General features: G+C 42.8%; 1 protein-coding gene across 5 annotated transcripts in view; it reads left to right on the top strand.

Moving 5' to 3' along the window:
- The window catches only part of LOC126293178 (platelet endothelial aggregation receptor 1-like), a 150,373-nt gene that overhangs the window by 54,245 nt on the left and 71,780 nt on the right, over positions 1-24,348 (top strand). For all 5 annotated transcript variants that reach the window (XM_049986280.1, XM_049986278.1, XM_049986279.1 and 2 more), the window contains one exon: positions 17,990-18,131. In XM_049986280.1, the coding sequence (XP_049842237.1) occupies positions 17,990-18,131 (142 nt within the window). The remainder of the gene's footprint in view (positions 1-17,989; positions 18,132-24,348) is intronic.

Genomic DNA, 24,348 nt, shown 5'->3' with positions numbered 1-24,348 from the left:
TATTCCACTCGCGAATGCCAGATGGGAAGAATGATTTTTGATAAGCCTCTTTATTGACTCTAATTTCTCGAACTTCCTAGTCGCGGTCATTTCACAAGACATATGTGGGAGGAAGTAACATGTTGTCCAACTCTTCCCGGAAAGTACTCTTTCGAAATTCCGAATGATAAACCTCTCTGTGATTCACAATGCCTCTCTTGTACCGTCTGCTACTGGAGTTCATGAACATGTCTGCAGTGTTTTCGCGCTGACTAAACAATCCTTTGACGAAACCCGCCGCTCTTCGTTGGGTCATTTCTATCTCTTCTGTCAATCCTACCTAGTGAGGATGCCAGATAGATGAACAGTACTCGGGAATAGGTCGAAAAAACGCCTTGTAAACCACTTCCTTCGTGGATGAGTTACGTTTCCTTGAGATTCTTCCTATGTTAGTCTGCCTTCTGCTTTTCCTACTTTTTGCTTTATGTGCTCATTCCACTTAAGATCGCTCTCGGTACTTACTACTTGGTATTTTACGGTGGATATTCCCAGAAATTTGTCATCAGTAGTACATTTGTGTGGTAGTGGACTTACGAAGGTCACTCCAAAAGAAATGCACACTATTTTTTAAAAAATCCATCTTTTACTCTACATGTTTGAAAGTTTTCAAGTGTGTAGAAACATCCTTTAGGAACAATATTTTCATTTCTCCACATAATTTCCATAGCTCCCAACTGCCTTACGCCATCTTGGAACCAGCGCCTGTATACCCGCACGGTAAAATTCTGGACCAACCTGTTGGAGCCACTGTTTGGCAGCATGCACCATTGACCAGAGGTTTTCAATTGGTGATAGATCTGGAGAATGTGCTGGCCAGGGCAGCAGTCGAACATTTTATGTATCCAGAAAGGCCTGTACAAGACCTGCAACATGCGGTCGTGCATTATCCTGCTGAAATGTAGGGTTTTGCAAGGATCGAATGAAGCGTAGAACTATGGGTCGTAACGCATCTGAAATGTAACGTCAGCTGTTCAAAGAGCCGTCAATGCCAACAAGAGGTGACAGAGATGTGTAACCAATGGCACCCCATACCATCACGCCGAGTGATATGCCAGTATGGCGATGACGAATACACGCTTCCAATGTGAGTTCACCGCGATGTCGCCAAACACGGATGCGACCACCGTGATGCTGTAAACAGAACCTGGATTCATCCGAAAAAAAAAGGCGTTGTGCCATTCGTGCTCCCAGGTTCGTCGTTGAGTACACCATCGCAGGCGCTCCTGTCTGTGATGCAGCGTCAAGGGTAACCGCAGCCAGGGTCTCCGAGCTGACAGTCCATGCTGCTGCAAACGTCGTCGAAGTGTTCGTGCAGATGGTTGTTGTCTTGCAAACGTCCCCATCTGTTCACTCAGGGATCGAGACGTGGCTGTACGATCCGTTTCAGCCATGCGGATAAGATGCCTATCATCTCGACTGCTAGTGATACGAGGCCGTTGTGACCCAGCACGGCGTTCCGTATTACCCTCTTGAACCCACCGATTCCATATTCTGCTAACAGTCATTGCATCTGGACCAACGCGAGCAGCGATGTCGCGATACGATAAACCGAGATCGCGATAGGCTACAATCCGACCTTTATGGAAGTCGGAAACGTGATGGTACGCATTTATCCTCCTTACATGAGGCATCACAACGGCTTTTCACCAGGCAATGCCGGTCAGCTACTGTTTGTGTGTGAGAAATCTGTTGGAAACTTTCCTCATGTCAGCACGTTGTAGGTGTCGCCACCGGCGCCAACGTTGTGTGAATTCTCTGAAAAGCTAATCATTTGCATGTCACAGCATTTTTTTCCTCTCGGTTAAATTTCGCATCTGTAGCACGTCATCTTCGTGGTGTAGCAATTTTAATGGCCAGTAGTGTACATTGCAGAAGTTAAACTCAGACCTACGAAAGGAACGGCGCTTGTGATATGCTACATAAACTCTAGTGACTGGAGTTATAACAAGTAAGAACTCTCTGATTGGGCAGAAATGCGAGGCTACCAGCTTTGATATAGGCAATTGTAGACAGAGAAATTCGCTCTTTTCTCTTGCAGCAAATCGTCGAGACTTTGAGCAAGGCAACTCGCACCTCGCTGAGACGATTGCGAGACTAATTAAGTGAACACTTGTTCACAGGCTCGTCTTAACTTGCAGGGACTTAAACGGCAAAGTCTCCTAGTACGGAGAATCGCGCTGAGCACTGCCAGTTAACGCTTGTGAGCGGTTTGAGGGCAACGATGTATGCGCTATTCCACCGAAATATCGTTTACCATGCCAACTAGCTTATCTAGGGAAGAACTAGGAGTCTCGGCTTCACCAAAGACGTAGCAAATATATCAGACAGCGGTTTAATAGGATGACATCGAAAAAGTACAAAGAAGGCAGCTCGTTCTGTATTATCGCGAAATAGGGGAGATAGTGTCACAGACATGATATGTGAATTGGAGTGGCAATCATTAAAACAAAGGCGTCTTTCGTTGCGATGGGATCTTCTCATGAAATTTCAGTTTTCTCCTCCGATTGCGAAAACATTCTCTTGGCACCCACCTACGTAGGGAGAAATGGTTCAAATGGTTCAGTGGCCTTGAGCACTATGGGACTTAACTTCTAAGGTCATCAGTCCCGTAGAACTTAGAACCAATTAAACCTTACTCACCTAATAACATCACACACATCCATGCCCGAGATAGGATTCGAACCTGCGACCGTAGCGGTCACGCGGTGCAAGACTGTAGCGCCTAGAACCGCTCGGTCACAACGGCCGGCTATGGAGAAATGATCATCACGATAAAATAAGAGAAATCTGGGATCGCACAGAAAAATTTAAGTGCTCGTTTTTCCCGCGTGCCCTTTGAGAGTGGAACGGTAGAGAGAGAGCTTGAAGGTGGTTCATTGAACACACTGCCAGGCACTTTATTGTGAATAGCAGAGCAATCACGTAGATGTAAATGTAGGAATGTGATCGCCTTTGTCTCTCCAATTTTTTTCGTACATTCAGCCATGACCTGTAGTTAAAAATATTCACGATTGTTGGACTTAATTGAAGCAGAAACAGGAAATATCCGATTTAATGAAAAGAATTGATCAACCATTATAGAGTGATTTATACTCTGATGTTATTGAATTGTTTTAATTGTGTGCTTTTTTCTGATTGCTCTTTACCAACCTCCATCCATTAATTGGTTATTTTAATTGTGCATTTTTAGCTTAATTCATATCTCTGGCCCCAATTGTATTTATCTGTTTGTATTTTATCGACCTCCAGACGCGATCATCAACCATACTACTATTAAATAGTCTTATAATAGTTACGAATTTCGTTTCACAGTTGGAAACACCCAATATCAATATTTTACCGCCCTGCACGTATTATAATTATCAAGTCATAGTTAGAGAAAAAAACCTTAATAATGAAAATCTAAGATTTTCATTTTTTTGCTATTATATATTTACGCCTGAACCCGTGCACTAATTTCTGTTAGCGATAACGTTAATGTTTCCTTCACAGGGAGAGTAGTGGAACCGATATTGAGATCATTGTCTGATTACAGCACTGTCCGTACTGGAGCACTCTTCTGAACTCTGCATGTGTGAAATGGTATCTTCCTTCCTTGCAGGCCCTAGGTTCAACACCAAGTTCCTGGAAGACATTTTTAGTTAGATCGATTGACAAAGTTTTTATTTCAAAGACATTGAACGCTTCTCTCATTGCTCTCCTTACGCTCGTTTTCGTTACGTTCAGCTTTTCTTTACCAGCGGGGTTTTGACGCTCTTGAATCTGCGATGAAGAGCTTTTTCCGGAGCAGTTTTCCAACATGACTATTAAACCACGGGGGATCTTTCTCATCCTACAACACCTTGCTAGGGATATACTTTGTCCCGTAGTCCATACCGCACACTCTTTTTACTTTATATGCAGTTTATATGGCATAAAATTTCAATTAATTTTATATTGCTTATTGTTGCGAGCACGACAGATAAAATACGATTCTCACTATTAGTTTCTGCAGTTGAAAAGATCTTAACATTATGCACTTTGACCTTTATGTGGGGATACGCACAACACTGAAAGGTTTCCTGCTGTGGACGTACGATCTTTAATTTGCAAGCTATTTTTATATAACACTGATCTGGCTTGTTAGATATGGAACATGGTATCATTACTGTAACTAACTATGGAATAAAAGATATGCCCTTCACTACTTTCATCTCTTGAATGCACTGAAAATTACTCTTATTACCTATACGAAAGTTACAGTATGTTATCTTCACTAAACGTAGAAGCTGCAGTGGATTTTTTGATATATGAACACTTTTAACTGCCACGACTAACATGAGAGCATGATACTAAAAGAAATTGATATTTGATTATTATGTTATTAGCCAGAACATTTTTTGCACAGCAGTCTTTGATCACACACAAGTAAAATTTTATCACTCACGAATTATTTACGTAACTGACAACGTAATAGCAGCTGCCCATGTCCATCTGAAAATGACATAATAAAATCCACAATTTCCCTCTGAAGTCTCCAGGAAGCTGAAAGAGAGAGTTTTAATGTACCGTTACCTGCCCGCTATATTGCGGGAAAACTGATTTCATTCAATTTAATTCGAATTTGCCGCGGCAGCGGTTCCCACGACCGCCGCACGGCTCAGCATCATGAAAAGTTCCTAAATGCTGAAAACGGCTAAGAATGTGTAATGAAATCTTGGGTAAGCTAGCAACAGGTTATTACAGGTAATAATTTTACGAATTTATATATACAAAAAATCAACATAAATGGAATGAACACATTTTTTACAAATATCATCCAACAATGGCGTCTTTCTCGATCAAAGGAAAAACCAAGGCTACCTAAGCATTCAAGCAAGCGTCACAGGCTCTTACAACTTTAACGGCTACAGGAAGACAGAGACAGTAATGTTTTAACCTCCAATATTTATAGGCAATTTAATATGCACCTTTGTTATCTCTTTGAATTATCATTGTCTGCTTCCATACATACTTTCGCCGACCACAGATGTTATGTGTGAAATATAAATACATAAATATTGCACAAACATAAAAATGAAAAATGTTATTTCTTTTTATACATAATCTACAACCATTTATACAGTAATGAAATAATAATAATAATAATAATAATAATAATACAGATAAACGTTTATTTTTATCATTTTTATATATTCTAACGGTTTTGCAAATGTCTTGCCAGGAGACGTCACAACTTGTCTAAGGCATATTGTACGATGCTTTTAAATTTTTTTCATTTGTGCACCTCATCTTCATCCTCAGCATTGAATATTTCATTCTGACTACTCAGATACTCTTTAATTTGTATCCTCTGACTCCTGCTAAGCAAAAATATTTTCCTTTCAAATGATTCGATAAGTTCAGGTCTGTTTGTTGGTAGGAGGTCGAAGACCTTATCTTCTCGAAGTGGTTCTCTAGTTGTCTACTTGAAGTAATTCCCATTACTTAAGAAGTCTTCGTACGACTCACATACCCGGGGAAGAATTCCGTACGCTCTTAACCTCATTAACAGTTGCAGTGGGAAATCCAGTCAAACGCTTCTTGGAAATCGAGGATTACGGAATCTGCCTGCTGCCTTCATCCATAGTTCGTAGGATATCATGTGAGGAAAAGGCAGGCTGTTTCGCACAATCTATCCTTCGTGCTGACTTGTGGACAGAAACTTTATTATATTTGAACAGAGAAAAATGTTCAAATGTGTGTGACATCTTATGAGATTTAACTGCTAAGATCATCAGTCCCTATGCTTACACAATACTTAGCCTAAATTATCCTAAGGACAACACACACACACACACACACACACACACACACACACACACACACACACACACACACACACACATGCCCGAGGGAGGACTCGAACCTCTATCTTCAGATCTGTAATGCATAGAGCATTATATCTAAGAAAATAAACTGTATCGCATATATTATTTCTCAAGTCAACACACCTTTTTCACACCACATGCTAATCGTCCACGCATGAATGTGAGTTATCGTTAGGAAGGTTTTTTAACCGGCTTCTCACATTGCGCTAAATCATACTACCTCTGTAAAATTTTGGCATGAAAGAGACACTTAACTATTATAGATGTCCAGCTTCAGACCTACATTTTGCGAAGTTAACTTATTAATCACAAATAAGAGTAACTCATTACAAACACCATTTAATTTGTCTTAAAGTACTTGTTAACTGGATAATTTGTATACAGCATTGTTATAGGTTATAACGGTGATCGCTGTGGGACTCCATCATCTGTGCTCATCGTACAAGTTGACTTTTCTAAACGATTATACGTTTAGACACGATAAACGTGATAGTTACTGTCGCCTAGCATTATGATTTGCCTATTACTACTACGGCCTAAGAAGCTCACATAAAATACGACTTGCAGCTACAATCTTAAAATAGAGTTAGAGGCTATTGTGGCCTTGTTGATATGCTAGGTAAGAAGTGAACCCTACGTTCCAATACATACACTTTGCATTTATTTACTTCTCTGTATTTTATATTCGTATTTCCCATTAACCTTCTCTCCAACAACGGTAAATGTAAACGTTACGGTCGAAAGTTGGAAATTACAAGCACTAATGTACATAAAAGGCTGTATTATAAATTCATGATTATTAGTTCACGTCATTCGGTTCATTTTTAAAGATGTTCTATATTGATTCCTACAACTACACTTATCCCAACGATTACATTTATTCCAAATTCTGTCATTATATGAAATCCGAAGTTTTGCAGGGATCCCCTGGTAACCTGTTAACATTAAAGTACACTGAAAAGCGAAAGGAACTGTACACCTGCCTAATATCGTGTAGGGTCCCTGCGAGCACACAGAAATGCCGCAACATGACGTGGCGTGCATTCGGCTAATTCTGAAGTGATCCTCGAGCAAACTAGGACCATCAATCCTGCAGGCATATCCATAAGTCCGTAAGAACACGAGGGGGTGTAAATCTCTTCTGAACAGCACGTTGCAAGGCAACACAGATATGTTCAATAATGTTCATGTCTGGGGAGTTTGGTGGCCAGCGGAAATATTTAAACTCAAAAGAGCGTTCCCGGAGCCACTCTCTAACGAATCTGGACGTGTGGGGTGTCGCATTGCCCTGCTGGAATTGCCCAATGCACAATGGAGGCGAGTCAATGCAGGTGATCAGACAGGATGCTTACGTACGTGTCACCTGTCAGAGTCGTACCTAGAAGTATCAGGGGTGCCATATCACTCCAGCTGCACACGCACCACACCATTACAGAGCCTCCACCAATTTGAACAGCCCTGGTGAGATGCAGGGTCCATGCATTCATGAAGTTATCTCCATACCCGTACGCGTCCATCCACTTTATACGATTTGCAATGAGACTTGTCTGCCCAGGCAACATGTTTCCAGTTATCAACAGTGCAATGTCGGTGTTGACGGGACCGGGCGAGGTGTAAAGCTTTGTGTCGTGCAGTCATGAAGGGTACACGAATGGACCTTTGGCTCCGAAAGCCCATATCGATGATGTTCCGTTGCATGTTTCGCACGCTGACACTTCTTGATGACCCAGCACTGAAAGCAGCAGGAGTTTGCAGAAGTCTTGCACTTCTGTCACGTTGAACGATTCTCTTCAGTCGTCAATGGTCCTGTTCGTGCAGGATCTTTTTCACGGCCGTTTAGAGGTAGACTTTCCAAAAACACTGAAACAGGTTTTTTTCCAGAATGAGAAATTCTCATTCTGGAAACATCCCCCAGGCTGTGGCTAAGCCATGTCTCCGCAATATCCTTTCTTTCAGGAGTGCTAGTTCTGCAAGGCTCGCATGAGAGCTTCTGTAAAGTTTGGAAGGTAGGAGACGAGGTACTGTCATAAGTAATGCTGTGAGGACGGGGGGGGGGGGGGGGGGGGGGGTTGAGTCGTGCTTGGTTAGCTCAGATGGTAGAGTACTTGACCGCCGCGAAAGCCATTGGTCGCGAGTTCGAGTCTCGGTCCGGCACACAGTTTTAGTCTGCGAGGAAGTTCCAGGTATTTTTCATTTCTGATCGAGAAACCAAATACCGGTTTTCATAGTTCTAGCTTCAACATTGCCTTTCACACCCCTAGGACTTGAATTTCTGAAAACACTGAAAAAAGTAATTTTTTTAAAAAAATTCCGATCAAGAAACCACATATAAATTTTCATAAATATTCTCGGTACACTCGTGACAGTATAAGTTAACCTGTGTGTTCTATAAGGGGCGATCAAGAAGGATACGTTTGAGGGCGTTGCTGCGGCGTATGTCCAACGTAGGGAGACTCCGATGCTGGTATATAGTACCGACACGTCGGCAAGGGTATAGTGTGACATTTGTGTGAGGTAAATGCGAAAACGTGAACTATGGCAATGTTATTACCATCTAAACAGGAACAACGTGCTCCCTTCTTGCAGCGGTGTACTGTAGGTCTCTAGAAGAGGGTAGCGTTCCAAAGGATTGGAAAAGGGCACAGGTCATCCCCGTTTTCAAGAAGGAACGTCGAACAGATGTGCAGAACTATAGACCAATACCTCTAACGTCGATCAGTTATAGAATTTTGGAACACGTATTATGTTCGAGTATAATGACTTCCCTGGATACTAGAAATCTACTCTGTAGGAATCAGCATGGGCTTCGAAAAAGACGATCGTGTGAAACCCAGCTCGCACTATTCGTCCACGAGACTCAGAGGGCCATAGACACTGGTTCCCAAGTAGATGCCGTGTGTCTTGTCTTCCGCAGTTCCCCACAATCGTTTAATGGACAAAGTAAGATCATATGGACTATCACACCAATTGTGTGATTCGATTGAAGAGTTCCTAGATAACAGAACGCAGCATGTCATTCTCAATGGAGTGAAGTCTTCCGAAGTAAGAGTGATTTCACCTGTGCCACAGTAGAATGTCATAGGACCGTTGCTATTCACAATATATATAAATGACCTTGTGGATAACATCGGAAGTTCACTGACGCTCTTTGCGGATGATGCTGTAGTATATCGAGAGGTTTAACAATGGGAAATTGTACTGAAATGCGAGAGGATCTGCAACGAATTGACGCATGGTGCAGGGAATGGCAATTGAATCTCAATTTAGACGAATGTAATGTGCTGCGAATACATAGAAAGAAAGATCCTTTATCATTTACCTACAATATAGCAGGTCAGCAACTGGAAGCAGTTAATTCCATAAATTATCTGGGAGTAGGCATTAGGAGTGATTTAAAATGGAATGAGCATATAAAATTAATCGTTGGTAAAGCAGATGCCAGACTGAGATTCATTGGAATATTCCTAAGGAAATGCAGTCCGAAAACAAAAGAAGTGGGTTACAGTACACTTGTTCGCCCACTGCTTGAATACTGCTCACCGGTGTGGGATCCGTACCAGATAGGGTTGATAGAGGAGATAGAGAAGATCCAACGGAGAGCGGCGCGCTTCGTTACAGGATCATTTAGTAATCCTGAAAGCGTTACGGAGATGATAGATAAACTACAGTGGAAGACTCTGCAAGAGAGACGCTCAGTAGCTCGGAGTGGGCTTTTGTTGAAGTTTCGAGAACATACCTTCACCGAGGACTCAAGCAGTATATTGCTCCGTCCTACGTATATCTCGCGAAGAGTCCATGAGGATAAAATCAGAGAGATTAGAGCCCACACAGAGGCATGCCGACAATCTTTCTTTCCACGATCAATACGAGACTGGAATAGAAGGGAGAACCGATTGAGGTACTCAAGGTACCCTCCACCACACGCCGTCAGGTGGCTTGCGGAGTATGGATGTAGACGTAGATACATTTCTGTAATCTTTTCATCTACGAAGGTAGTTCAATAATTAATGCCCCAGTTTTTTTTAAAGCCATTAAAACACAAAGACAAACATCCTTGTTGGTGCTTCACATCTGATGCTTGTTCTGTGCGCCGGTGAAGTTTCGAACCGTTCTGGCAGATGGCAGTGCCGTAGTACAACATCATAATGGAAACCGTGGTGATAATCCATAAACGTTTGTGTGTAGTGTATGGCGATGCTTCAGTTGACAAGAGTGCAGTTGGGCGACGGTTAAAGAAAGTTACAGCCTCAGGAAATGCAGAAACAGAGCTCCATGATCATCTACGCTCGGGACGTCCTATCACAGCCACTGCTCCAGACGTGCTGAATCGTGCGGATGCCAATATTCATGCCGACCGGCGCATCACAACTCGACAATTGGCTCTACAGTTGTCGGTCAGCACTGGAAGTGAGTCTGCAATGATCGAAATTCTTGGATATTCAAAGAGGTTCTCACTATAGATTCCACGAATGCTCACAGCGGACCATAAGATTCGAAGAGAGGCCATTTCATCTGAATTGTTGGGGCGTTTTGAGACCGACAGAGAGGTCTTCCTGTCACGGATCGTTAAGAGGGACGAAGGCTGGATGCAACACTTCGCACTGGAAATAAAGAGGCAGTCAATGGAGTGGCATCACCACAAAAGTAGAAAGTCAAGACAACCCCCTCTGCCGGAAAAGTCATGGAGACAGTCTTCTGGGATCGTGAGGGTGTCATTCTCGTGGAATTGATGCCAAGAGGGTCAACCATCACTTCATAGGCATACGTCAAGACACTGAATAAACTCAAGAACCGTTTCTGACGTGTTTGGACATGAATATAGCTGAAATCCTGCTCCAACACGATAATGCATGCCCACGCACAAGTCTGGGAACCCGGGAACACATCGCTAAATTGGGTTGGACATCATTGCCTCATCCACCCTACAGTCCAGATCGGGCACCCTGGGACTTTCATCTCTTCGCACCGCTCAAAGTTTATCTACGGGGAACAAACTTTGAAGGTGACGAGAGTGTCAGTCGTGCAGTGAAAACATGGCTACGCCTACAGGACAAGAGTTTTTACCAGCAGAGAATAACATGCTCTTCTTCAATGCTGACGTACGGCCATTGAACGTGATGAGAACTATGTAGAAAAGTAGGACATGGACAAGACATGTATATTGTCGCCAATTTATGACTCTTAACAATAAATATGTTCTCAGAAAAGAAAGTGGTGCATTACTAACTGAACGACTCTTATTTCTCAAAATATTGTTGAAATTTATCTTTTGTGATGGTTGAGAGCGCCTCCATCGTGTTTTATTCACCTCAGCAAAATCAACAAAACGTTTTGCTTTCATGTTTCATTTCACTCAAGGAAACAAAAAAAAGTCGAATGGGGCAAGGTGGGGTGAGTATGGTGGATGAGAAAAAAGTGTAATTCCATTTTTGGTCAAGAACTGCCGTGCCGACAGGGGTGTGTGAGCTGGGGCATTGTCATGATGGAAAAACCTGTCACCTGACTGCCAAAAAATCAAGCCGCTTCCGCCGCACAATGTTGCGGAATCTTTGCAAAACTTCCAAGCCTGGATGGCTGTTTGGCCCTACGGAACAAACTCTGAACTGACGATACTTCTCATATAAAAAAAAAAAAATCATCATTGTCGTAACGTGTGATTTCACCTAACGAGCTTTGTTAGGGCCAGGCAAACTTGAAGTCTTCCATGACTGTTATTCTGATTATGGATCGTAAGCATAGCGCGAAGTTTCGTCTTCTGTGTTAATTTTTAGAGAATAGTTTCAATTATTTCGGAACTCTTCTTTCAAAGCATGCTTTCACGTGACCTCGTTTTTGTTTACCAGTCAGCAGTCGTAGTACAAATGTGAAAGCCAAACCTCTCATTCCCAAATCCTCAGGCACGGCTCGCTCCCAATAGCTCCACACTGTATTCAGTGGTCCGTCGTCAATCTTCACAAATGATTTCACGAATGTTTTCAACGGTTCCATGTGTTGGGGCAGTGGAAGAACGACCAGAACGAGGAAATGGTAAAAAAACTCAAAAACTCCAATTTTCCCTATAGCATCGTCCCTGCAAGCCGTTTATAACATTTCAGGAGTTTGTGTTCCATCTTGTCGAGCAACAGGGAGAATTTCACCCTTGCATACTGTTCACGAAAATCAGACATTATAAAGGCAACACTCACACAAAACATTTGTCACTATAAACTCTGCCGATACTAAAGTGCGCTTCATTTATGACGACGGCCGAGTTTAGGTTCGTTCTGCGCATCTGACGTCACAAAACACAGTCAGCCAATGAACAGAGAACGACGTTGCCACAGCTCGACTGCAGTGCAGAGCACGGACGAGTGTCTTCAGTTTTAGAAACGTTCAGTCATAAATAAAGTAATTGAACTAAAGCAATGTCTTGATAGCAGACTTTCTTTTATAGAAAGTTTGGAAAAAGAATTCTTTATACCAATTGCTTCATATTCTATTAATTAATTAAACCAAACAAGCAATAAGCCTAGGAGGCTAATTCAGGCGATAGCAAGGATAGGTGTTTGTATCATTCTCACTAACCGCTTTTCCGCAATAAAGAACAGCGGTAATTGTTTACTTCCTGTTGTACTTCGACGAAACGTGAGTAGTTCATAGTCAAACCAACAGTGTTGGTCGGTATTTTGCGTGATATTTTAAATTCCTCTGGGGGCTGCATTGAATGACGAGCTATGTTAGCGTAATGGTTAAAGTGTATAGCTGCTAAGCGAAAGGTTCTGAATTCAAAACTTGTTCGGTGCTTAACATTTTCTTTATTTAAAAACAATATCGAAGTGTCTTACTTCATGAATTTTATTCGTTTGAATGTAATTTTTTGAAATTTATAGTGGCAACTAAAATCGACCATACGGAAAGTATACACTATGGACTTTTACCTCTGCAAACGCTTCAAAATTTCGTGCAATGGTTTACTACATCTAATGCTGCACAATAACTGCGTTGAACATCGAAACAAAATTAAGTCATTTATAGGGGGAAGGTATCGGTCAAGAAGATGTGTAAAAATCAAATTTTTGGGCCAAATAGTTTTTATGAAATCGAATGATAAAGTGTGTCAAAGCAGTCGAAACACCCTGTGTCTACACGGGCGTGCAGTGCAGTGATGACAAAATCGAGCACATCGCGGAATGCGGGGAGCACGTCTCTGTAGCAGCGAAAGGCTTCATGCGGCTTTACTTCATAAACTGCGCGCTCCCCACTAAACGTAAGTTTGCGAACTATACGAGGTGAATTCAAGTTCTAAGGCCTCCGATTTTTTTTCTAATGAACTGCTCACCCGAAATCGATGAAACAGGCGTTACTTCTCGACGTAATCGCCCTGCAGACGTACACATTTTTCACAACGTTGACGCCATGATTCCATGGCAGCGGCGAAGGCTTCTTTAGGAGTCTGTTTTGACCACTGGAAAATCGCTGAGGCAATAGCAGCACGGCTGGTGAATGTGCGGCCACGGAGAGTGTCTTTCGTTGTTGGAAAAAGCCAAAAGTCGCTAGGAGCCAGGTCAGGTGAGTAGGGAGCATGAGGAATCACTTCAAAGTTGTTATCACGAAGAAACTGTTGCGTAACGTTAGCTCGATGTGCGGGTGCGTCGTCTCGGTGAAACAGCACACGCGCAACCTTTCCCGGACGTTTTTGTTGCAGTGCAGGAAGGAATTTGTTCTTCAGAACATTTTCGTAGGATGCACCTGTTACCGTAGTGCCCTTTGGAACGCAATGGGTAAGGATTACGCCCTCGCTGACCCAGAAGATGGACACCATCATTTTTTCAGCATTGGCGGTTACCCGAATCTGTGTGCTTCCATTGAGCTGACTGCTATTTTGTTTCTGGATTGAAAAATGGCATCCACGTCTCATCCATTGTCACAACCGACGAAAAGAAAGTCCCATTCATGCTGTCGTTGCGCGTCAACATTGCTTGGCAACATGCCACACGGGCAGCCATGTGGTCGTCCGTCAGCGTTCGTGGCACCCACCTGGATGACACTTTTCGCATTTTCAGGTCGTCATGCAGGATTCTGTGCACAGAACCCACAGAAATGCCAACTCTGGAGGCGATCTGTTCAACAGTCATTCGGCGATCCCCCAAAACAATTCTCTCCACTTTCTCGATCATGTCGTCAGACCGGCTTGTGCGTGCCTGAGGTTGTTTCTCTTTGTTGTCACACGGTGTTCTGCCTTCATTAAACTGTCGCACCCAAAAACGCATTTTCGACACATCCATAACTCCACCACCACATGTCTCCTTCAACTGTCCATGAATTTCAATTGATTTCAGATCACGCAAAATTCCGGAAAGGAATGATCGCACACTGTTCAAGTAAGGAAAACGTCGCCATTTTAAGTATTTGAAACAGTTCTCGCGGCTGGCGGTAAAATTCCATCTGCCGTACGATGCTGCCATCTTTGGGACGTATTGACAATGAACGCGGCCTCATTATAAAACAATGCACATGTTTCTATCTTTCTTCCAGTCCGGAGAGAAAAAAATCGGAGGCCTTAGAACTTGAATGCACCTCGTATTACCAAATGCATCCAAACAGGAGCAACGTGGTGTTGTTCTTTTCTTGGCTACCTGACGATAAACACCGGCAGGCACCCATCGTAGAATGAAGAATGTGTGTGGGACAATATGCCTGTCGAACATCGAAGTTGTGTAATGGTACGCCAAGTGGTGCAGCTGTTTCATGACAACGCACCTCCAAATGCCGCAAATGTCGTAACGCAGAAGTTACGCAAACTCAAGTGGGAGAGACTCGAGTACTCGCCCTGCAGTCCTGATCTCACCCCATGCGATTGTCACACCTTAGAACCCTTAGAAAGGGCCCTGAAGGGTCGATGATTGCTGTCAGACGAGCATTTGCAGCGCGTAGTTACGGACTTCTTCACGCAGCAGGACTCGGTGATTTACTACGCGGGTATTTTCACCCTGGTGCGTCAGTGGAATTATTGCCTGAAAACTCACCCTGATTATGACTGATCCGCGTACCGATTCTGGACTGCACAGCCTTCGAATGGGAACTTATGATCACCCCTTATACTGGGAGGTAACAAAAAGAAACCGAACTTATTTTTTGCACTTATTTATACACTTTTTAAGCAGAAATCTTCAATCCTCTTCAAAATACCCTGCCCTTGCACTAATACACTTCTGTAATCTTTTCATCTAGGAGGGTCGTTCAATAAGCACTGCCCCACTTTTTTTAAGCCATTAATGCACATAGACAAACGTCCTTCCCTCTCTAGATTGTCGCACAGGTGACAAAATGGTAGATATCGAAATAGATGACAGAGGGATAGAAAAACAATTAAAATCGCTCAAAAGAGGAAAGGCCGCTGGACGTGATGATATACCAGATCAATTTTACATACACTCCTGGAAATGGAAAAAAGAACACATTGACTCCGGTGTGTCAGACCCACCATACTTGCTCCGGACACTGCGAGAGGGCTGTACAAGCAATGATCACACGCACGGCACAGCGGACACACCAGGAACCGCGATGTTGGCCGTTGAATGGCGCTAGCTGCGCAGCATTTGTGCACCGCCGCCGTCAGTGTCAGCCAGTTTGCCGTGGCATACGGAGCTCCATCGCAGTCTTTAACACTGGTAGCATGCCGCGACAGCGTGGACGTGAACCGTATGTGCAGTTGACCTGGGACCGGACCGCAGCGACGCACGGATGCACGCCAAGACCGAAGGATCCTACGCAGTTCCGTAGGGGACCGCACCGCCACTTCCCAGCAAATTAGGGACACTGTTGCTCCTGGGGTATCGACGAGGACCATTCGCAACCGTCTCCATGAAGCTGGGCTACGGTCCCGCACACCGTTAGGCCGTCTTCCGCTCACGCCCCAACATCGTGCAGCCCACTTCCAGTGGTGTCGCGACAGGCGTGAATGGAGGGACGAATGGAGACGTGTCGTCTTCAGCGATGAGAGTCGCTTCTGCCTTGGTGCCAATGATGGTCGTATGCGTGTTTGGCGCCGTGCAGGTGAGCGCCACAATCAGTACTGCATACGACCGAGGCACACAGGGCCAACACCCGGCATCATGGTGTGGGGAGCCATCTCCTACACTGGCCGTACACCTCTGGTGATCGTCGAGGGGACACTGAATAGTGCACGGTACATCCAAACCGTCATCGAACCCATCGTTCTACCATTCCTAGACCGGCAAGGGAACTTGCTGTTCCAACAGGACAATGCACGTCCGCATGTATCCCGTGCCACCCAACGTACTGTAGAAGGTGTAAGTCAACTACCCTGGCCAGCAAGATCTCCGGATCTGTCCCCCATTGAGCATGTTTGGGACTGGATGAAGCGTCGTCTCACGCGGACTGCACGTCCAACACGAACGCTGGTCCAACCGAGGCGCCAGGTGGAAATGGCATGGCAAGCTGTTCCACATGACTACATCCAGCATCTCTACGATCGTCTCCATGGGAGAATAGCAGCCTGCATTGCTGCGAAAGGTGGATATACACTGTACTAGTTCCGACATTGTGCATGCTCTGTTGCCTGTGTCTATGTGCCTGTGGTTCTGTCAGTGTGATCATGTGATGTATCTGACTCCAGGAATGTGTCAATAAAGTTTCCCCTTCCTGGGACAATGAATTCATGGTGTTCTTATTTCAATTTCCAGGAGTGTAGAATACACGAAGGAACTTCCACCTTCTTGCAGCGGTTTACCGTAGGTCTCTAGAAGAGAGTAGCGTTCCAAAAGATTGGCAAGGGGCGCAAGTCATCCCCGTTTTCATGAAGGGACGTCGAACAGATGTGTAGAATTATAGACCTATATCTCTAACGTCGATAAGTTGTAGAATTTTGGAATACGTATTATGTTCGAGTATAATGACTTTTCTGGAGACTAGAAAGCTAGTCTGTAGGAATCAACACGGGTTTCGAAAGAGATGATCGTGTGGAACCCAGCTCGCGCTATTGGTCCACGAGACTCAGAGGGCCTTAAACACGGGCGTGCCTCCAAATTCAGGCGATATCAAGGAAAGGTGTTGGTATCATTCTCACTAACCGCTTTTTCGGAATAAAGAACAGCGGTAATTGTTATTTCCTATTGGACTTCGACGAAACGTGAGTAATTCATAGTCAAACCAACAGTGTTTGTCGGTATTTTGCGTGATATTTTAAATTCTTCTGGGAGATGCATTGAATGCCGAGCTGCGTTAGCGTAATGGTCATAGTGTTGAGCTGCTAAGCGAAAGGTACTGAAATCAAAACTTGTTCGGTGCTTAACATTTTCTTTATTTAAAAACAATATCGAAGTGTCTTACTTCATGAATTTTATTCGTTTGAATGTAATTTTTTGAAATTTATAGTGGCAACTAAAATCGACCATACGGGAAGTATACACTATGGACTTTTACCTCTGCAAACTCTTCAAAATTTCGTGCAATGGTTTACTACATCTAATGATGCACAATAACTGCGTCCAATATCGAAACAAAATTAAGTCATTTATGGGAGGAAGGTATCGGTCAAGCAGATGTATAAAAATCAAATTTTTGGGCCAAATTGTTTTTATGAAATCGAATGATAAAGTGTGTCAAAGCAGCCGGAACACCATGTGTCTGCACAAGCGAGCAGTGCAGTGATGACAAAATTGCGCACAGCGCGGAATGTGGGGAGCACGTCTCTGTAGCAGCGAAAGTGTTAATGCGGCCGTGGTGGCCTTACTTCATAAACTGCGCGCTCCCCCCTAAACGTAAGTTTGCGAACTATACTATGGCGCTGTCTCTCTTGTCGCGTACAACTGGCAACCGCCAAGATATAAGAATTTAACTGTAGTCCTGACCTTCTTCAGCGACGGCACTCGGCCTATTGACGATGGTATGTTCGCTCTATAAGCTGCTATCGGCAAAAGGCGGCACTACAAAAGCTCAGACCAGAAAAAATTTGTTTGGTTTCTTTTGGGTACCCCGTCGTACACGCCTGCTTGAATAGTCGTTTGGTTGTCACTTAGACCCGTGAGTTTGTCATTTCTGAAGGAATGTTATCTATCGCTTCTGCTTGACGACATGTGATTTGAGTTGATGGTCCACAGGCGATAGCCAGTGCGTGCCCGAGTGTCCCGGCGGCTGTGGAGCTGGAGGGCGCTGCACCGCCCCCAACAGCTGCGTCTGCGACCCTGGCTTCCGGAAGGCACCCAACCACATTGGCTGTGAGCCTGTCAGCTGCACAAAAGGGTACGTCCTACCAGGTGACTTCTACTAGACTAATCATAACTCATGAAAGAAGGTTGTATACATGGAAGAATCCGGGAAATACTAAAAGGTATCAGATAGATTATATAATGGTAAGACAGAGATTTAGGAACCAGGTTTTAAATTGTAAGACATTTTCAGTGGCAGATGTGGACTCTGACAATAGTCTATTGGTTATGAACTGTAAATTAAAACTGAAGAAACTGCAAAAAGGTGGGAATTTAAGGAGATGGGACCTGGATAAACTGACTAAACCACACGTTGTACAGAGTTTCGGGGAGAGCATAAGGGAACAATTGACAGGAATGGGGGAAAGAAGTACAGTAGAAGAAGAATGGGTAGCTCTGAGGGATGAAGAGTAGTGAAGGCAGCAGAGGATCAAGTAGTTAAAAAGTCGAGGGCTAGTAGAAATCCTTGCGTAACAGAAGAAATATTAAATTTGATTGACGAAAGGAGAAAATATAAAAATGCACTAAATGAAGCAGGCAAAAAGGAATACAAACGTCTCAAAAATGAGATCGAAAGGAAGTGCAAAATAGCTAAGCGGGGATTGCTAGAAAACAAATGTGAGGATGTACAGGATCATCCCACTAGGAGTAAGATAGATACTGCTTACAGGAAAATTAAAGCGACCTTTGGAGAAAAGAAAACCACTTGTATGAATATCAAGAGCTCAGATGGAAACCCAGTTCTAAGCAAAGAAGGGAAAGCACAAAGGTGGAAGGAGTATATAAAGGGTCTATACAAGGGCGATGTCCTTGAGGACAATATTGTGGAAATGGAAGAGGATGTAGATGAAGATGAAATGGGAGATATGATACTGCGTGAAGAGTTCGACAGAGCTCTGAAAGATCTGAGTCGAAACAAGGCCCCCGGAGTAGACAACATTCCATTAGAACTACTGACGGCCTTGGGAGAGCCAGTCCTGACAAAACTCTACCATCTGGTGAGCAAGATATATGAGACAGGCAAAATACCCTCAGATTTCAAGAAGAATATAATAATTCCAATCTTAAAGTAAGCAGGTATTGTCAGATGTGAAAATTTCTGAACTATCAGTTTAATAAGTCACAGCTCCAAAATACTAACACGAATTCTTTACAGACGAATGGAAAAAGTGGTAGAAGCTGACCTCGGGGAAGATCAGTTTGGATTCCGCACAAATACTGGAACACATGAGACAATACTGACCTTACGACTTATCTTAGAAGCTAGATTAAGGAAGGGCAAACCTACGTTTCTAGCATTTGTAGACTTAGAGAAAGCTTTTGACAATGTTGACTGGAATACTCTGTTTCAAATTCTGAAGGTGTTAGGGTAAAATATAAGGAGCGAAAGGCTATTTATAATTTGTACAGAAACCACATGGCAGTTATAAGAGTCGAGGGACATGAAACGGAAGCAGTGATTGGGAAGGGAGTGAGACAGGGTTGTAGCCTCTCCTCAATGTTATTCAATTTCTACATTGAGCATGCAATAAAGGAAACAAAAGAAAAGTTCGGAGTAGGTATTAAAATCCACAGAGAAGAAATAAAATCTTTGAGGTTCGCCGATGACATTGTAATTCTATGAGAGACAGCAAAGGACTTGGAAGAGCAGTTGATCGGAATGGACAGTGTCTTGAAAGGAGGATATAAAAGGAACATTAATAAAAGCAAAAAAAATGGAATGTAGTCGAATTAAATCGGGTGACGCTGAGGGAATTAGATTATTAAATGAGACACTTAAAGTAGTAAAGGAGTTTTGCTATTTGGGGAGCAAAATAACTGATGATGGTCGAAGTAGAGAGGATATAAAATGTAGACTGGCAGTGGCAAGGAAAGCGTTTCTGAAGAAGAGAAATTGGTTAATATTGAGTATAGATTTAAGTGTCAGGAAGTCGTTGCTGAACGTATTTGTATGGAGTGTAGCCATGTATGGAAGTGAAACATGGACGATAACTAGTTCGGACAAGAAGAGAATAGAAGCTTTCAAAATGTGGTGCTACAGAAGAATGCTAAAGATTAGATGGGTAGATCACATAACTAATGAGTAGTTATTTAATCGAATTGGGGACAACAGGAGTTTGTGGCACAACTTGACAAAAAGAAGGTATCGTTTGGTAGGACATGTTCTGAGGCATTCCAGGGATCACCAATTTAGTATTGGAGGGCAGCATGGAGGTTAAAAATCGTAGAAGGAGAGCAAGAGATGAATACACTAAACAGATTCAAAAGGATGTAGGCTGCAGTAGGTACTGGGAGAAGAAGAAGCTTGCACAGGATAGGGTAGCATGGAGAGCTCCATCAAACGAGTCTCAGGACTGAAGACCACAACAACAACAATCATATCTCCTGTCAACGACCTTGCAGCAGTGGTGACGTCGGTTCCCGTCCAATGACCGAAGCGCTGTCGGGCTTGGCTAGCACTTGGATGGGTGACTGTCCGGCCTGCAGAGCGCTGGGGGGCACTCAGCCGTTGAAGCGAACTGAGGAGTTACTTGACTGAGAAGTAGCGGCACCGGCCTCGAAAACTGACAACGGTCTATCCTGTGCAAGCTTCTTCATCTCCCAGTACTTACTGCAACCTACAGCCTTCTGAATCTGCTTAGTGTACTCATCTCTTGGTCTCCCTCCACGATTTTTACCCTCCATGCTGCCCTCCAATGCTAAATTTGTGATACCTTGATGCCTCAGAATATGACCTACCAACCGATCCCTTCTTTAGTCAAGTTGTGCCACAAACTCCTTTTCTCCCCAATTCTGTTCAATACCTCCTCATTAGTTATGTTATCTACCCATCTAATCTTCAGCATTCTTCTGTAGCATCACATTTCGACAGCTTCTATTCTATTCTTGTCCAAACTATTAATCATCCATCTTCCACTTCCATACATGGCTACACTCCATACAAATACTTTCAGAAACGACTTCATGACACCAAAATCTGTACTCGATGTCAACAAATATCTCTTCTTCAGAAACGCTTTCCTTGCCATTGCCAGTCTACATTTTATATCCTCTCTACTTCGACCATAATCAGTTATTTTACTCGCTAAATAGCAAAACTCCTTTACTACTTTAAGTGTCTCAGTAATCTAATTCCCTCAGCATCACCCGACTTAATTCGACTACACTCCATTATCCTCGTTTTGCTTTTGTTGATGTTCATTTTATATCCTCCTTTCAAGACACTGTCCATTCCGTTCAACTGCTCTTCCAAGTCCTTTGCTGTCTCTGACAGAATTACAATGTCATCGACGAACCTCAAAGTTTTTATTTCTTCTCCATGGATTTTAATTCCTACTCCGAATTTTTGTTTTGTTTCCTTTACTGCCTTCTCAATATTCAGGTCGAATAACATCGGGGATAGGCTACAACCCTGTCTCACTCCCTTCCTAATCACTGCTTCCCTTTCATGTCCCTCGACTCTTATAACTGACATGTGGTTTCTGTACAAATTGCAAATAGCCTTTCGTTCCCTGTATTTTACCCCTGCTACCTTCAGAATTACACTACGTAATCTAACTTAGACTAACTTACGCTAAGGACAACACACACACCCATGCCCGAGGGAAGGTTCGAACCTCCGACAGGGGCAGCCGCGCGAGCCGTGGCAAGGCGCCCAAGACCGCGCTGCTGTCCCGCGTGGCGCCAGGTTTCGCTTTAGATGTGTGCACATCAACAGTTTAACAGAGTATGTTGTCCCAAGTTTCTACTTAGTAGCCAAGTGAGTTAGTTAGAGGTTGCATATCATGAGAACTATGTTTCATCGAAGTGATGTGGAACGAGTCACTTTACAGCATATGTATACAGAATTAGTGTTAACATTAATGAACTCTTGTCATTTTATTCCTACTCGGGCAAATACACCAAAAATAAGTTTTTTATTTTTTTATTTTATTTTACTGGCTGCCAGTTACTAGCAGAAGTTTGACCATGGAATACGAGGAGTTGTCAAGGAGAAATGATTTTCAATTTAATGGGAAACTTGCTTCGCTACCTGTCAGACATTTTATTATATTGTGCAAATCATAAAAAAAATTATTATTATATGTTGAACTCCTTGCTGAGCCACTGATCGCCGTAACAGTGGTTGATAAAGGTCATTTTTCCCTCTAGTGTTGTAGGTACGTACATCACTGTTCTTTTCAAATTGTGATGGATTATTTATGACGAATTTCGTTAGCGAAAATGTGTACTGTGACGGTGCACTTAAAGTGCCTAGCTCCTTGAAGAAGTACCTACATGACGTCACTGGGTAAACACCACATGTTATTCTTACTGATCGCTTTTGTGCAGTCACCACCTTTTTTCTATGTAATTAGTTACCCCAGAAAATCATTCCGTGCGACATTATTGAGTGGAAACATGTAGAATATGCCGGTAGGTTGGTACGTTTGTTTCCAACATTAGCAATTATACGAAGAGCAAAAGCAGTTCAAGTTAATTGCTTGAGAAGGTCAGTAATACGCTTCTTTCAGCTCATGTTTTCATCAACACCCACATTCAAAAAGTTAGAACATTCTACCCTACTGCTGCTCATGTGCTACATCTTGTTGGTATGACTCTATTTGTTGTACAGAACTGAATGTAGCGTCCTTTATTCCAAAATTTAGGGAGAGTCAGTTTTCAGAGAAACACTTAATAACTCTCTGGAGAATATCACTTACTAATTCTTCCGTTTCTTTCTCTGTAATGGGATTTATTATAAAGGTAGTATCGTTTCCAAAAAGTGTAAATTTTGGTTGTTGGATGTTAAGTGGAAAGCCATTCACATATTTAAGGAATAGAAGTGATCCAAACTTGATTCCTGTGTGACTTCGTGATCTTTTTCCCCAGTAACCTAAATTTTCCCCCCTTCTGACATCGTCCAAATTATTAAGCACAACCTTTTGCATTCTGTTTCTCAAGTATGATTCAAGCCAGCTATGCATAAATACATCAATTTCTCAAAACTTGAGTTTTTCTATGAGAGTACCATGATCAACACAATCTAAGGCATTGGAAACATCACAAAAAATACCACCTGGCGATATATTAATATTTGAGGTTTGTGCTGTTTGATGAGTGAATGTATAAATAGCATTCTGAGTCGAGAAACATTTCTGTGATCCAAACTGTGATATGCTACGTACATTATTTCTGCTTAAGTGTGCGACCAATCTTAAGTACATTACTTTTCTGAATATTTTACCAATGCCACCTTCGGAATTGAAAGAGAGTATTCCAGTTAACATTATCAAAAGCTTTCTCTAAGTCTACAAATGCTAGAAACGTAGGTTTGCCTTTTCTTAATCTTTCTTCTAAGATAAGTCGTAAGTTCAGTATTGCCTCACGTGTTCCAACATTTCTACGGATCCCAATCTGATCTTCCCTGAGGTAAGGTTCTACATGTTTTTCCATTCGCCTGTAAAGAATTCGCGTTAGTATTTTGCAGCCGTTGCTTATTAAACTGATAGTTCGGTAATTTTCACATCTGTCGACACCTGCTTGCTTTTGGATTGTAATTATTATATTCTTCTTGAAGTCTGAAGGTATTTCTCCTGTCTCATACATCTTGCTCACCAGATGGTAGAGTTTTGTCACGGCTGGGTCTCCCAAGGCTATCAGTAGTTCTAATGGAATGTTGTCAACTCCGGGGGCCTTATTGCGTCTTACGTCTTTCAGTGCTGTGTCAAACTCTTCACGCAGTATCATATCTCCCATTTCATCTTCATCTACCTACTCTTCCATTTCCATAATATTGTCCTCAAGAACATCGCCCTTGTATAGACCCCACCACCTTTGTGCTTTCCCTTCTTTGCTTAGAACTGGATTTCCATCTGAGCTCTTGATATTCATGCAAGTGGTTCTCTTTTCTCCAAAGGTCTCTTTAATTTTCCTGTAGGCAGTATCTATCTTACGCCTAGTGAGATAAGCCTCCTTACATTTGTCCTCTAGCCATCCCTGCTCAGCCATTTTGCACTTCTTGTCGATATTATTTTTGAGACGTTTGCATTCCTTTTTGTCTGCTTCATTTACTACATTTTTATATTTTCTTCTTTCATCAATTAAATTCAATATTTCTTCTGTTACCCAAGGATTTCTGTTAGCCCTTGTCTTTATACCTACTCGATCCTCTGCTGCCTTCACTACTTCATCCCTCAGATTACATAGTGTCATATTTATTGCTGAAAATACAAGTTGTTGCTGCTTCTTATTCGCCGACTGGAGGCTAT

The sequence above is a fragment of the Schistocerca gregaria genome, chromosome 10, assembly GCF_023897955.1.
Source record: "Schistocerca gregaria isolate iqSchGreg1 chromosome 10, iqSchGreg1.2, whole genome shotgun sequence".
Taxonomy (NCBI): domain Eukaryota; kingdom Metazoa; phylum Arthropoda; class Insecta; order Orthoptera; family Acrididae; genus Schistocerca; species Schistocerca gregaria.
Note: the sequence above shows the minus strand (reverse complement) of the source record. Positions and strands in the feature narration are given on the sequence as shown.